The sequence below is a fragment of the Fusarium musae genome, chromosome 1 (genome assembly GCF_019915245.1).
Source record: "Fusarium musae strain F31 chromosome 1, whole genome shotgun sequence".
In the NCBI taxonomy this organism is placed as follows: domain Eukaryota; kingdom Fungi; phylum Ascomycota; class Sordariomycetes; order Hypocreales; family Nectriaceae; genus Fusarium; species Fusarium musae.
The window spans coordinates 4055978-4071697 of record NC_058387.1 but is presented as its reverse complement, the minus strand read 5'-3'; the positions used below and the strand labels follow the sequence as shown (position 1 = coordinate 4071697).

The 15720-nt window shown below is 49.8% G+C and overlaps 5 protein-coding genes across 5 annotated transcripts; 3 read left to right on the top strand and 2 right to left on the bottom strand.

Annotated features, from left to right (window-relative positions):
• Nucleotides 1-6938: 6938 nt before the first annotated feature.
• J7337_001225 (uncharacterized protein) lies at nt 6939-7876 on the top strand (the record flags this gene model as incomplete). Its single annotated transcript, XM_044818968.1, has 2 exons — nt 6939-7189; nt 7246-7876. The coding sequence occupies 2 exons, from the start codon at nt 6939-6941 to the stop codon at nt 7874-7876; spliced, it is 882 nt and encodes a 293-aa protein (XP_044686670.1).
• Nucleotides 7877-8754: 878 nt separating this feature from the next.
• Nucleotides 8755-9597, bottom strand: J7337_001224 (uncharacterized protein; the record flags this gene model as incomplete). Its single annotated transcript, XM_044818967.1, has 1 exon — nt 8755-9597. The coding sequence occupies one exon, from the start codon at nt 9595-9597 to the stop codon at nt 8755-8757; it is 843 nt and encodes a 280-aa protein (XP_044686669.1).
• A 1607-nt stretch (nt 9598-11204) lies between these two features.
• XYD1 (D-xylose 1-dehydrogenase (NADP(+))) lies at nt 11205-12480 on the bottom strand (the record flags this gene model as incomplete). The annotated part of the gene is made up of 3 exons (XM_044818966.1): nt 11205-11887; nt 11938-12375; nt 12426-12480. 3 exons carry the CDS (start codon nt 12478-12480, stop codon nt 11205-11207), a joined length of 1176 nt encoding a protein of 391 aa, XP_044686668.1.
• A 931-nt stretch (nt 12481-13411) lies between these two features.
• J7337_001222 (uncharacterized protein) lies at nt 13412-14366 on the top strand (the record flags this gene model as incomplete). Its single annotated transcript, XM_044818965.1, has 2 exons — nt 13412-13651; nt 13704-14366. 2 exons carry the CDS (start codon nt 13412-13414, stop codon nt 14364-14366), a joined length of 903 nt encoding a protein of 300 aa, XP_044686667.1.
• Nucleotides 14367-14739: 373 nt separating this feature from the next.
• On the top strand, nt 14740-15640 carry J7337_001221 (uncharacterized protein; the record flags this gene model as incomplete). Its single annotated transcript, XM_044818964.1, has 2 exons — nt 14740-14788; nt 14850-15640. 2 exons carry the CDS (start codon nt 14740-14742, stop codon nt 15638-15640), a joined length of 840 nt encoding a protein of 279 aa, XP_044686666.1.
• Between the last annotated feature and the right edge of the window lie 80 nt (nt 15641-15720).

Sequence of the window (15720 nt, the reverse complement as noted above, 5' to 3'; positions counted from 1 at the left end):
CCGCTAAAAAAAACACAACAATCATGTTAGTTGTTGGAGTGGGGTTGATTTAGAAGACATGACTTCTACAGGAAATGTTCACTGTATTTGGCCTGGCGCCTGGCTCTGTTTCCAACTCAAGATACATCTTGAAACAATCTTGACTTGTCTGGTACCTATTATAGTCATCGAATATTGTCAATCTTCTTGTTTGTCCACCGAGGAGTGTGCATGTTGTAGCAAATTTCGTATGTCTATTATGTCCATCATCAGCTAGGTCGGTTATCCAATCATTGAATCTCTGCACCCTCGATTTTGTTAGTCAAGCTAAGCAAATGACGCGCGCAGAGGACGTGGGTATTGTTCAACTTGTCCTCGTCGCATTCTTCCATAATCGTGTGCTCGATACGTCAGGCACAGACAAACCTAGTTAGCCTATTATTCTGCCTTCATCGGTCTCAGACTTTAGCAATCTAGTGGGCAAACTAGACGAATCTAAGATCCAGGATATCCCCGTTCGTGGATCTGTTTACCGACTCCGTTTCCGTGTCCAGTACCCGCAGGAACACTAGCAGCGTGCTGTGAGAGAGACCCTTCCAGACATCCAGTCATCCCAGCCTTGGCAGTAAGCTAGCCCACCGACGAGCTGGTTAATGGCTGAAGGAACGACATACACATGCGCCGCAGCTCACTTGACATAGGGCTCGGCCTTGGTTCGCCGTAGGAAGTGGGCTTCAGGGCCTGTTCGAACGGCACCCGCAATGCCACATCTATCACTCTCCAAATGTGTATGGAAGAAATTGGGGAAAGTAGCGCGGCTGGACCTCCACCAAATACCAATATTTTCCTCTTTCTTTCCAAAGGCTCTTCACTCCGATGGAAGACCGCGGAAGATTGAATGGAGAGGAGGATAATCAAGGTTGATTCGGAACAGATTTGCTTTGTTCGGGCATCGACAGCAATATGAAATAGATCAGCTGCCCGACTGTACCTAGCTCTATCATTGACTTTGCTATAAGGACCTGTCCCAATCAGGCGATATCCTGGCTCGGTTGTGTTTCAGACACTGGAACTCCATGCCAGTCATCGTCATATCCAGTCGCTTGTAGGAAGAACACGAACCCAATTGCTTCGTTTTTCCTAATGCTGAGAAATGGTTGGCATCTACATAGCATGCCCTCTCAAGATCCTGGATTGTAGATCTAGTTCTTGTCCCCACACCATCCTTGTAGCTTAAGAACATATCAAAGAGTTGGCAGCGGTGATTTGAGTGTAGAGTAACGACAGTTTAGCCCAATGGAGACAGCATGATATTGTAATCGCCTGCAGATGGAAGCAAGAAAGGAAAAAAAAATTCTTCATCGAGGTGGAGGCCTTGTGGCGGTCACAAGTTCACGACGTCCATCGAGGTGGAAACCCCTCCTTGCTAGAAGTTATCTGGCTGCTCGAGGGACACAACGTGGCACTCTCAGAAGGGCTCGAAATCTAAGCCTTACTATAGGACGAGGACCTATGATGACTTGCAAGATCGCAACACTCAGCCCATCGGGCATAGCAGGAATGATTCTTGTCGTTGGTGACGATGAGGATGGTTGTTACATCATGTAGACCACACTAACAACGGTTTTCGTGTAACGCCATCCTAACATCGCCCAACTCCCCCACTTCAGATTGGTGACTCCAAGTGGAAATGCATGCCAGTTTTCAACGGCGCATTCTCATATTAATGGAGCTGATGTGGGCGCCATTGTGCTCGTGATTGATCAAGTGTCAACTAGCCATTTGAATGTCCGGAGCTACGCAACTTCGGAAAAGGATCGAATGCTCCAACAATCTAGCTTGCCTGCCATGCAAAAAAAGTCGTTTCATCCATCGCTTAGGCATTGTTGCTAGCATCCAATGCCCAAATTGCCTGTTCACCTTGCGCGCATGCATGCATCCTCAGACTTCAACCCATCATCTGGTGCCTGGACACAACAACGTGCATGAAGAACATGGTCGCATGATGTGTGCTCAGCGACTCGTAAGTACTAAGGCGTAGCCCTTGAACCCAACGATAAATTGGTTCTTAGCTGCCCAGTATCGATATCAGCGTAAGTTGGCAACATGTATCAACCCCCAACAATGAACCGGGTAGGTATGTATTTGGCCGTGTCGCACCCTCTAGACAAGCCTCTTTCCTTGAACCTTCTTTACTGACCGCCAGTTCACCGTCATAAATCACCACTTCCCAGGATATTCCCGGCGGTCATTTGTTAGCGGAAGCTACGTGGAGCAAGCGATGACCCGTGAAGAAAGACGGGATGGAGCATCGTGAAAAAGAATCAAAAGGTTTGTGGTTGACTCTGACAGAAAACCTTGTGGCTGGTAACAGACATCCAACAACCAGCCTCAAGTCTTCAGATGCAACCGTGGAACGTGCTCCACCAATTGCATAGCCGAATGTTTCGGCTGGCCATATCAATACCTAGCTCGGGCCGGGCCTCGATTTGTATATCGGCCTAGGTACTAACTAGCAGCATTTGAACAAACGCCAGTACAACCAGAGGAATCTTGGACAAAGAGCTCAGTCGTGCGAGATCAAATGCTCAGGTGGCGTGTTTGGACCAACGCTCATCCGTGTATGTATTGAAAGCGCTTGTGTCTGGTGCGGGAGCAACGCACAGACAGTCGTTAGGCTCGTGCTTGAAGCTTGAGCTATTATCCAACTGAGGCAAAGCTTGAGTCGGTGATGAAAGAAGGTGTGGCCGAATTATGCTGGGCTGAGCTGCCAGTCATGACTTGGTGTTAGTTAGACTTGCAAGGGGTTTGGCAGATGTCAACTCACTCTGGAATCTGGGTTTGTTTCTCTTCTAACCGCAACGGTATTCGCGTCATCTCCTTCAGAGCAGAAGAGGTTTGTGGATGATGCCCTAAAAGGATCACCGCTGAAACGTGCGTTGGGCGAGTTTGGCCACTTGTAATATTCAGGCATTTTTTTAACCAAAAGGTATGAAACGAACGATGAAGTCCTCTTGTTGGATGGACGACCTCCATGTTGATCTAAAGAGCCGCCGGCTAGTGCCTTCCCGTCCTGTAACAAGGAAGGTACAAATGCGGTCAGAAGAAATGGAAAGGACCAACATCGGAAACCTCAATGGTCAGAGGCCTAGGTACCTTACCCAGGGAAACAGAAAAAATAGTGCTAACTCAATATGGCAGTTAATATGTGATGTCTGCAATTCGTTGCTCATATTCCAATACAAAGGAAGATACATACCTATTTCAACAGTTCCATAGGTAGGAGTCAATTCGTTGTGAAATTACTAAGGTAGTACGGAAGTACAGGGAGCCGAGCGCAGCCGCAAACATGACGAGCTTCCATTTTGGCATCATCTCCACTACACTTTTTAATTAGCACAAGCGCAGACCTCTTCTCAAACAGTTCAGACTCTAGGGACTCGATCCTAGCATTCAGCTCCCTGCGGACGATCATACCCCATCAACCACTACGCAGTGCGCGCTGACGCTGAAGCTGACGCTGGATGGTTGGCTGTTGGCGCCTAGGCTTGCCTGGCTGCCTGGTAGCCTGGCTGAGCGTGCTGAACTGGGCAGGCTGTGATACATGGGTGAGGCTGGCATCTTGTTCTGGTACCGCAATGTCCAGCACCCACGGAGGTTTGTAGATTACTTGACGCCTACTTCGTCATTATCAACATTTTGAATTATTCATCAACTCTAGGAGGTTTGATAGAGGATATGTGAAGCTGTCACACTTCAATAGGCAATTCGCCACTTGATTTTGATACCCAACCATAGTTCGCCCAAGAGACACAACCATGCAGTTCTCGCAGGCAAGCAGAGGAAAGTCGAACCTCGTTCTATCCTCGGTGGTGCTTCGAGTATAGTTTGTTCAAATCTGAACCCTCACGTTCCAGTCTACTTATCGTAAGCTTCGAGTCAAGTATTGTCCAACCTCTACGGATACTGTACAGCGAACTGGGGCCAAGCCTAATCAAGCCTTACGAGGGTTACCCTGGCATGATGACAGTCGCGGAATGCCGCGATGTGATTGACTGAGCCAGTTGTCTCGAACTAGTTAGGTGGTTCCTCCGAACCCTTGACTGCCAGTGGACATACCGGTTGAGGCGTCAATTCAATGGTCTTTTGTGGTGTCTCGACTCACATGTCGTTAGCATCTTGTTTGGCTTTCGGGAGCCCGATATGCGAGAGAACGGGGTCTGGGGGTTTATGCCTCAACGACAGAATTCAAGACATCCATGCCCAAGATTTCAAGTTCCAAAACTTGGGCCTCCCTTCACATGCGTGCTTACAGCATCAGAGACTTGGACATAAGACATACCCAAACAGGTGGCTTAAAACACAGAGGGCCTCATGTTCTTTAAGGGAACTAAATTTCTGTAGGCGGGCCAGTCTGGCGTATAGTTTTGAATCACTCTGACCGAAACGATGGATCTCTTGGCATCCGTAGTTCTTACCGATGACATTTTATGCAGAGCTTCGTGGCATTTCTTGACCTTGAGTGCTAGACATCTGGCGTTCACTACCCTTGTCAACTCAAAGACGAACAAAGAAAACCGGACCCGGCAACTCCCCCATGCGAAGATCGCAGCAACGTGGACCAGAGGGGAGTCCATGATGAGTTGGGTGTAGAGCCAGGGGGAGGTGTGCAGCCGGCGCACCTAGCCTCAAAGCTGGAGACGAAGATTAGACGCCAACGCCCCTCTCAGCCAAGGCAAGGCAAGTCAGTCATGACAAAACAGGACCAGCCAGACAAGGCCGCGGCTGTGCAAGGCGATGAGTGAGAGAGACAAGAGCGTTGCGGTGTGCGCCGTTATACAGCAGTTCATCCGCGCAGCAAAAGATGGTGTTGAGCTACAACCCCGGCCTCAACCATGACAGGTGCCAGATCGGTTTGGCCATTGCGGATGGCTGTCCCGACAGTGATGCTGAGGCCATAGTGGCATGGAATCGCATGGCATGGCAAACAATGTTGTTATGGCTTTTGTCGTAACAGTGGGTTGGTCGGAAGGAAGACAGTCGACTTGATCAAGACCGAACTCAGAATACCCTCACTTTGCAGCTCCGTATTGGGCCAGCTCATTGAGCATGGTGCGCTCTGCATTGTATTAACTCAACCTGTATTTTCTTTTTCTGCTTCATCCTTTCTCAGTGTCATTTTCCATGTTCCCACACTAGGCCCTCCTCGTCTGGGTATCTATTGGAAAAGATGGAGACATTGGAAGCGCAGAAGCAACACCCAACGACTAATACCAACCGCATAGCCAGCCGTGCGATGCTTCTCCAACGTTTATCCCCGGCCCGTTAATGTCCTCTGCCTTACTACCAAACGCATCGACTCCACTCACCTTACTTCTTCATATTCGTCGATAGACACGCCTTCAGATACCCCTGTCATCGCGATATTGCTGCCGACACCCCCTCCCCATGTTCCTCGATGCCTGCTCCTAGACCATCCTGTTCGTTCAAGCTCGTGCTTCTTGATGGATTTCTTCGTCACACAGGTGCATTATAGGTCAGGCTTCCTGCTAAGGCGCGCCTTGTTCACCGTTTCGCGGAGATGCAATCAGACCCTGATTTCCTCACTGCATCTTCCTCTCCCCACACCGTTACGTTGTTGCTGTGTCGCCTCTTTTCGACCCGACAAGTTCTTTTGGACCTTGAGTCTAATAATATTCTCCGGGCTCAACTTTCTTTTCTTTTTCGATTCTTCCAGAGTCCACTTCTTGGCCTTATTCAGCTTGGGCTCTCATCCACCTCCAGTTCTACTGCCTGGACCTCGGTCAAGACTAACAACACAAGAATAGGAACAGGAAGAAGCAAGGCGGTCCGTAACGTGGGTCCATATCCTGCGCATAAGTAACATCTCCTGGAGGTTATACTAAGTTAGTAGGGGCCCAGTGGAAGATCTGACCGAGTTTTCTCTTACTCAAAGTGAATGACTCTCGAAGATCTTCTTTTTGCCTCCTACCTATTGCCATCTCATCTATTCTCTACTCTCCCCACGGCTTTCGATTACAGCTTCTGGGATAACAAGCCTTACCTTGGCCTCATTTACCTCGATTGGCGCCCCACGACTTGCTCTGCCTCACCATATCATCCTATTTGAATCCATTGGCTGGAGAGAACCCTGGACATCACCAATCACATTGCCATCTGCCCATCAACTCCTTGGAGCCACGCTTTGTGATCTGAACAACCATCACTGTTGCCTCCCGAGACAGTTCTTTCTCCTTTTGCATCTTTGTGGCAACCCGGTACCTGACAGAGCCCAACTGTGTCGATACCTAACCCAGCTGCCCACCACTACGCATCAGTCAATACGAGAAGGCCTCCATTACTACACTCCAAGTCTTATAGACACTAAGGGCGACAGCAACGCAAGTGACTTCATTCCCGGAGGTTTCAAGAGCAAACTAATTACCTCACCTCGATCTCACGAACATAGTTCAAGCACCTACAGCCGATTCAACCATCTGTACAGTGGAAAGAAACATAGGGGTTTCGTGACCCCCCGATATACAACGCTTTTAAGCAGCACCAAGCTTCTCGGAGCCGCTGCAACAGACATTACTTCACCAACACGGCCAGAGAAAGTCGCCGAGCTGGCCCAACTCAAGAGCCAGTCTCCACTCTGCCTCTTGCGGGCAGAGTTACCGCCATCCATCGTGGGTGTAGAAGACCGTCTCGAGCGGGGGCGCACGCCTCGCTCATATGCTAACGGTCCATACGCGGGAAGACTGGATGGTCAGACTGTCGCGTTAGACTTTGCTGCTCTTCTGAAGGCATCCGGATCTCATGAGCCTCCCGCCTCGCCGCTTCATCAGACCCAGCCTGTTCCAGCTCCCACTTATCAACCATTTCCTCCCAAGGCATCGCCAGCTCCACCACGGCCTGTTGCGCATGTGGCGCCATCACCGCAGGTAGCTTCGACACAGATGTCTGGAAGACGCGGCATGCACCCCCATGCTACAGATCAGCCACCCGTGAAGAAGCAGAGCAAGTGGTCACCAGAGGAAGATGCCCTTATCATCGAGCTTCGAGGGCGTAACATGAAGTGGGAGGATATCTCAAAGCGCCTGCCTGGTCGGAGTGCCATCAGCTGCCGCCTACACTACCAGAACTACCTCGAAAGACGAAGTGAATGGGATGAGGAGCGCAAGAATAAACTTGCCAGACTTTACGAGAGGTAAGGGGCTGGTATAAGCCATTGGTCTTTAAGAAAACATACTGACAGGACTTCAGGTTCAAACCAGAAATGTGGGCAAAAGTTGCAGAAGAGATGGCGGTGCCCTGGCGAGCAGCAGAGGCCATGCATTGGCAGCTTGGTGAGGCAGATATGGCTAGACGTGCAGGCGTTATCCCTTTCTCTCTAGCTGCAGTCAATGTCGAGGGAAACAACAGTCACAGGAGCTCCCCCTCACGCAGCCACATCCACTCGCAGCCCCAAGTCAGCATGCCTCGCGATCTTGGAGTACCGTCGCCTCGAATTGTGTACAACAGACCTCCACCAATGACTGCTAGTAGCCGAACTATGGTTCCCCGCCGAGAATCGATTCCTCCGCCGCCTCCTTTGTCCATGGTTCCAGATCCTGCTGAAGCTCAGTATGTGCCAGGGCCAGGTTTGGCACCGATCCAGAACCAGCCACCACCTCGAACAGCTGGTATGCTTCCTGGGGTCGCTGAACTTACTGGAGGAGTCAGCCCCTATAGTGCACCTGCTGCAGTGCCTAATATGGGACATATAACCGGGGTAGGTCAGGGCCCTCTGTATTCAACACTCGCCAGTTACTCGATGGAATCGGCCGGGACCAAACGAAGAGCTTCTCCAGATGAATATCCGCACGAGGCGAACCAGCGGCGCCGAATCACATAGCCTGCCATGCCTGAAGCAGCTGTACTATATGAGCGCTTGATGAGTGACTCTTGAGTCCTTCCGGGCATTTGTCTTGCATCTTGTCTCATAAGACGACAACGATTGGGTTATTGAGTGCGGTAAAGAATGTACGACTTTTATGATGGTGTTAAGAGCATGGGATTGCATAACTACACGGACAGGAACAGAACAACATTTTTTGACTTATGGGCAATCTATTGCCGGCAGGTCTGATTGGAGCATACCGATGAACACAATAGCATATGGGTTTTAACGACGGAACGGGATGGATTGGACAGGATGGAATGTGGGCATGACTTATTAATGTAAAGAAAATCTTGTTGGGGAGACCATTGGTGTATTTTTTCTTCTTCTCATTTCGGTTCTTTGAGTTGTCTTTTTTATTATGTTCATGTATTACAATTTGCATTGGCCAGAGGCATCTGCATGGCAATGGATACTGGTTGTTTGAGGACCTAGCGATGGAAGCATCAGAAAGGGTGAGGTCAAGGATGATCTCAGGAAACCGGAGTTGAAAGAGAGACAGTGTTGTTTTGTTACACAGCGTTTGCATTTTCCCTGTTTAGTATCACTTTCCCATTGATAGACACATATGAAGATGTGATAGAGAAATTTTCAGTATAGATGGAATGTACAGTTAGCGTTGTTACTCGAGTTGAGCAATACCTTGAATATTACCAGTTTGAAGACGGCCAAGTACTCTTCCATGGTTGGACAAGAGCGAGACATGCAGCGTAAATATTCGGTGAAAGATTCCTTTCAAGGTTGGTCACCAAACGCATAATGTATCCGGGACTTTCTTTTTCGTAAAGCCTATAAGATCTTGCCTTGCGCCGCAAGTTACCGTTGATGAGGTCTCACGACGGTCGACTACATACCACCCACCAGTTATCCTTCTCGTAGCCGGTCTCTACAACGATGCCCCCAGCCGCCTTGACATCCTCCTCGAGCTCACCCTCCTTGTACAGGTGGTAATAGCGCTGGAACGTGCCTCCGGGTTCTTGACCTTTTGGCTTCCGCATCACCCACGACACAAGGCGATCCTGGTCACTGCTCGCGTCCCACCCGCGACGGCTCGACGCCTGCTCTAGAGCCCACACATAGACGAGCACACGGCCGGCTTTGGGAGTTACGAGTGTCAGTAACTCAGCAATGGCGGCTTGTCTTCTCTCGCGTGTCGACATATGGTGCACGACAGCGATGCAGATAACAAAGTCAGCGGCTCCCTTGCGATAAGGAAGTGCGAAGCCATCGGCGACAGCCACATCTACATCAGATACTCTAGGATCATGCTCGACACCGTCTTCCCGAGGCCGTCTCAGCTCAGTCCGGGCGAGCTGGACGAGAGCTGGACTCCGGTCGGAGCCAAGCAGGTGGACAGACGGGTTGACACGTAGATACTTGCCGTTGCCGCATCCCACATCGAGACCGAGACTGCCGGGCGGTTGAGATAGCAAGAAGCTGGCAACCCGAGGCCAAGGCTTATGGCGGGTGGCTGAGAAGTGCGGTGCGATGGCTTCGTAGACTGCGTGAACGTGGGTGGCCTCGTACGTCTCTGGCGCCTCTTCCGCTGCAGACTGTGAGAAGGACTCTGACTCTGTGGGGGCCGATGTCTGGTTGGTTTGTGTCTGAGAGCTGGGTTGCTGGAGTGGCCTGTCCTCTTGATCTCCAGCCGGCGTGGCCGATGAAGCACTTGCCATGATGGAAGACGATGAAAGGTTACGTGCGGGTTCTCTCTCTACAGGGCGCCTTGTGGGGTATAATCTTCCTTGTCTCTCGGTTGTACTGTATCTGAAATGACCTAGAGAGGGACGGAGGGAGGGACGGAGGGAGGGGGTGTGAAGTTGTTGCGCCTGAGCGTTGAGAGATGAAGTTATGATTGAGTTGGTTGGTTATGTTTCTTGTGATGCTAACTAATTTCTTCAATATCCGAATAGTGAGTGAGTGAGTGGATGCCCTCCACTGGTCTGGGTTGTGTTGGGCTGGACCTAACTGGGGTAATTAGTGGGTGTGGTCTGCGAATCGACGACCTCAGGGAACTACCTACACAGTAGTATTTAGTGGAGTCATGGATGTCTTGGGCTCCGTCTTCATCCTGTGGCTTGAAGGAACATGTTCACCCCATTACTACCTTATACAACGGCCGTCAGTCATGAATAATGGCTCATACTAATAAATGTCTCTGATGATTCAAGTAACTCTAGGTACCTGGCCTATTAATTTGCCAGGTTAGTACAGTAGCGAGACCAGACCAAACCATTGCCCCATGCGAGTGCGGTATATTGGTGGCTGAGTGCCAAGTTGATGATTCTTACACTATAACATACAATGCAGTCAGTTGCTTCATCAGTCAAGGATTGAAGTGTTGCGATTAGACTTAAATTACGTATGAAGTACAGAGTAGAAAACCCCTCTCTTACACATATCCCCTGTTAGATTTTGAGGCCCCTTGTCACGAACACCTCGGATCCGCCTCCAGGCCTCAAAGTCAAAGCTTCTTGATACAAGTACAGTCAGTACCTTGTTCCAACAGTGCCTTTAAATCGTGGACCCCACAGTCTCATCTCTCTCACATCACATCCATCACTCGTCTTCACATCTCATCTCCCCATTCACACAACGCGAATCCTCCGCCACTCGGTCATTAGGGACCAACAAGTCCGTGCCTTGCTTATGGAACACATTTCGGGCATCTTCTGCACCCCTCTCCCGTGCCAAGTTGGGCATACACTGCTGGGATAATCTTTAACGATTGATAATAAGCCGTTCATGCCAGGGGCTGCGAGCTGTGGGCATGGGTGCTCCCGCTCGCTTGAAAGGTACACTGCACGTCATCATAAGCTGAGACTCGAGTCTCGAACTTGTGCTTCAGCAGAGAAGCGTGTAAATTGGTGTCTTGGCTTGGATGGTTCATCCTTGGATTTGCACCAGGAGCCAATGCGAGCGACATGGAGTGGAATCAACCCGCCAGGCGCCAATTTCCCTCTCTTGCTTTGTTCCTTGTCATCCGGTCAAGACACACTCGTCAGATGTTGGTGATTACTTTTGAAACCCAATGGCCTTCCCCTGTCATGTCACTTTAGACACGAACCGTTAATCTGAAGCACCCGCCTGTAGCGCCAGGATTCGCTGATCTCTGACGATGCATGTAGTACGCATTTTATGCAAGTGGTGAGAGTTCACATGCCATTCGATGCATTGACGCAGGTGCTTGGTACAGTTCAATGCTGTGAAAATCCCTGCATATCCTCGAGCTTTTATTTCATCATTAATTCTAGTATCGTGCCCAACATCACACGTCGTATTTTCATTTTTTGCCAGTATTGAGAGGACTGTTGGGGTCGAAGACATCAGTGGTGATGAGATCGGGGTAGGAAACGCCGCCCTGCTTGAGTGCGCTGTCCATGACCTCCATGATGACTATACTCTCTGACCAAGGCATCGAAGCACTCTCCTTTTTACCATCCCGTAGGCAACGTGCACACTCATCCGCCTCCCAGAACATACCGTGGCCCCAGTTGTTGCGCTTAGGATCTGTAGGAATTGGGCAGTTCACTACTTCCACCTTGCCATTGGCGTCCGACTTGATCACTTTGTACTCGGTCGGCCGGAATGCAGGGCCAGTAACCTGGATTTCACCCTTGGAGCCCTGAATACGGATCGCGGGGCCACCAGTGTAAAGACCATCGACGTCGGTAGCGATGCGCAGTGAGGTAGTCGCAATACCAACAGAGTTGTGCTTAGGGAACTGACAGATGATACTCGTGGACTCGTCGGCACCTGTGCGATACTTGTTGATGGAGGCTACAACCTTTGGAGCCTCCTTTTCGGTCTCGGGCTGGACATGATAGAGAGATTGGAAGACCCAGGTCAAGGAGTAGATGCCGAGATCGAGTAAAGCACCACCTGCAAGATCAGGATTGACCATGCGGTTGGAATCAGGAAAGTCAAGATCCTGGCTATCAGTATTCTTGTTGAACGAGAGGTCGGCTACAGGAGGGTCAGCTATACCGTATAACCTCGACAGGCATTCTTCTTACCGAATGTACGATAAACAGTACCAATGGTACCAGACTGGATCAACTCTCGAATCTTGATACTGAGAGGGAAGTATCGTGTCCAGACAGCCTCCATAAAGAAGAGGTTCTTGGACTTGGCGACCTCATACAGCTTCTGGGTCTGTGCAGCAGTAACGGTGAGTGCCTTTTCACAAAGAACATTCTTGCCGGCTTCGAGGGCCAGCATAGCATTCTGGAAGTGGTGGCTGTGAGGTGTAGCAACATAGATGATGTCAACGCTTGGGTCGGCGACTAGCTCAGCGTAGGAGCCGTAGACCGCCGCTGATGAGGGGCCGTCAATCTTCTTGATAAAGTCGCGTGCGCGATCGACGGAGCTGGATGAGGCAACAGCGACAATCTCATGCTGTACATCGTTGACATCGCGAGCGGCCGGGTCTGTAAGAATGTCTTTAGTGAAGCCTGTATGGGAGTTTAGTGCCTTATTCATCGTGTTACAGAGCTGAACTCACACTCAGCGATGCCACCGGTAGCCAAGATGCCCCATTTAGCAGTATAAGGAGTCATAATTACAGCTGATTACGGAGTAGTGATGAAGTTGATATGCCACGCAAAGGACCAAGATGTTGAAAAGAGGAGGTTGATAAGTATTCTCAGAATCAACAACTCAAGTGACGTTACCTATCTTGATGAGCTTCGACCCCTCAGAGCTATGGCGGGGCAATTGCAAGATCCAATCCAATCCAATTATGTCCAGGGCGGGTTGTGGAGAGATGCATTTCACTTGGCATATCCGGAGACACGGCCCGTTGTTCGATACTAGACAGTTTTAGGAAGACCTCTGAACAACAGCTATCTTAAGAGATCGCGGATTAATATAACACGGCTTATTTAGATGGCGTGACTTATCGACCGTGAACATTTGTACTTGATACCGTCCATTGATTGTGATTTCTCAACCCCACGTTGATGTGGGGGTCGAAAACCAAGAATATCGACGTCAACTACCTACCTCCTAGGTAGGAATAAACTGACTTACATGATCTGGTCATGTCCGCTTAATTTCCGCATCAACATGAATCTACTGTACAACTCAACGTAGTCTACACTTTCTCCAATTGTGTTCGAATAATTCAGCGCTGTCTCACGCTCAACTTCAAGTTTACTGCTTATAAAGGCATCGACTTGGTTAGGCGGCCGCCAAAAACTGCATGTCTATACGCGGGGAACCCTCAATGTTTGCAGTCAATGATTGGCTGCCTAGTAATGGGTGTTGGCCGTTGAAATTGACGCCATGTACAGGTTGTTTGAGGCTCACCGTGGCATGATTAACCAAAATCACAAGCTTAACCTATCTCCAAACTCAACCTCTTCACATTTCAAACACCCCTCTAGCGCTGTCTCTCCCAAGTACTGTGTTCTACCAACACCAACAAACCAATCGTGTACTTATATAGTCAATCCACTTTATCTTCTCTTTTCAGTGGTACTTCTCAACATGGCAGCCAAACTAGCCAAAGACCTCACCCTCAAGGGCTCATCCACTGCCATGCCAAAGCTGGTCTATGGCACAGCGTGGAAAAAGGACAGATCAGCAGATCTTGTTTATTTAGCTCTCAAGCACGGCTTTCGCGGAGTCGATACAGCAGGACAACCCAAGCATTATAATGAGAAGGGCGTTGGGGAGGGTGTGCAAAGAGCTATCAAGGAGGGCCTTGTTAAACGTGAAGGACTCTTTGTAGGTTCTGTCACCATGTACATCAACAAACTCGGCACTGACCTGTCCTCAGCTTCAAACAAAGTTCTCTCCTCCAGGGAATCAAGATGAAAATGCACCCTATGATTTTGATGCACCCCTTGTGGATAAGATTCATCAATCTATTCAGTCATCCTTGACTTACTTCACCCTTGAAGGCGAGGAACCTTACTTTGACAGCGTGCTTTTGCATAGCCCCCTGCGAACTCTCGAGGAAACCATCACTGCGTGGAAGACTCTAGAGACATTTGTGCCTCACAAGATCCGCAACCTAGGCATCTCTAACACGACAATTCCAATCCTTAAAGCAATCAACGAGGCTGTCACTGTTAAACCAAGTGTTGTCCAGAACCGCTTCTACCCTGACACCAACTTTGAGGTAGATCTCAGATCCTACTGTCGAGAGCAAGGTATTGCTTTCCAGTCATTTTGGACTTTCAGCGCCAACCCCAGGCTCGCTGCTACCAAGCCAGTTAAGCTGGTCGCAGAGAAGGCTGCAATTTCCGAGGTAGCTGCATACTATTCTTTGGTCTTGGGGCTCGAAGGCGTAACGGTTCTGGATGGAACAACGACTGAAAATCACATGAAGGATGACCTTGAAGGTATAGATAAGGTTGCCACTTGGGCGGATACGGACGGAATAGCTGAATGGAATTCTGCTTTGAAGCAGTTTAAACAGAGTATCGGGGAAGCCTGAGGGCTTCTCTGAATACGTCTGGATCTTTAGTGGTGCTCAGGCGATTGGTACCTACGGTAGGGACGTAGAGGCAGACTCGCAGTTTCTGCCAGTGATAAGAAAATGGAAGCCGTCAACTTTACCTTTAGTACCGAAAGCATTCTGATTCATTCACATAAACTCTTGAACTTTCCTGTCACATCACTTCTCTTACTATCAATAACATAAGCCTTTTCCTTCCTCTCACATTTTCTCAAACTACGAGAGCATTCGCGTTCATCACACCTCGCCTTCCGCCGCCTCTTATGATCGCACCAGCACTCACCGATCGCAGTGAACATTTGATCTGTCCAGGAGAACGTCGTGCCCGTGTTTCCAAACACAGCACTATATCATGAGTATTCGCCGAGATGCCGTCCAACGAGACTTCGGTCTTCGACCTGGTGCGTAAGATGCTTTTTGATGCTGCATCTCTAAATGCCTTCACCTAACTCTTACTATTAGGTTCACGGGCTGTGCCTAGACCTCAGTTGTCCATCGAACCCGTAGAAGATGTTATGACATCACCCACCGAGATGAACTCTCCTCCCGACTCGTCTGATGATACCCGAGAGCCGTATGTGCAAGAGGATACCCCTCTCACCTCAGTTAAGGACACTTGCGATGACGAGCGCGAATCAACTATCTCTCCAACGATCAATACCAAGGGTCTGCTTCCAATCCCGAAAATTCGATCGCCAGCAAGACATGACAGCGACGACGATTCGCAGAGTGGCAAGGAAAGCCCCGTAAGCTCGGAAACTCCTTCCCTCCCCGACCATTTCCCGCCTTGCCCAAGAGAGCGACCTACACGCCAAGAGATCGCACTCTGGCGTGAAGGATGTATGTCTGTTCAACGTGAGGATGGGAGCGTTGATGGCTTCGACGTCGTGGACTGGCTGATGACAAGAAAGGGAGGAGTTCTCAACCCTTGGCCTACGCTAGACGAGGGGCGGATGGTCGTCGAAAGTATGGGACGGGAGATTCTTGACCTCGATGCGATCCACCGCCAACAGGAGGAAGAAGCAGAAGTTGCCAGGCTCAAAGAAGAGCGTCGACAGAGAAACAAACGACGATATCGACCTCGCGGTCAGATCGAGAAGGAAAGGGCCGAACGACGAGCTGCCCAAGAAGCCCAACAGGCCCAAGATTTAGCTAAGAAGACATCCAGTGCCTCTGATTCGGAACAGGGGCAAGACATGCCCGACACCGACGAGCCTCCAGCAAAAAAGGCTAGAGTTGACAGTGAATCCTAGATACGGCCACGAAGAAACGAAGGCAGCTACGTAAGCACACACACGGATTTGCATTTACACCCACAAAAGGAGAACTCGGC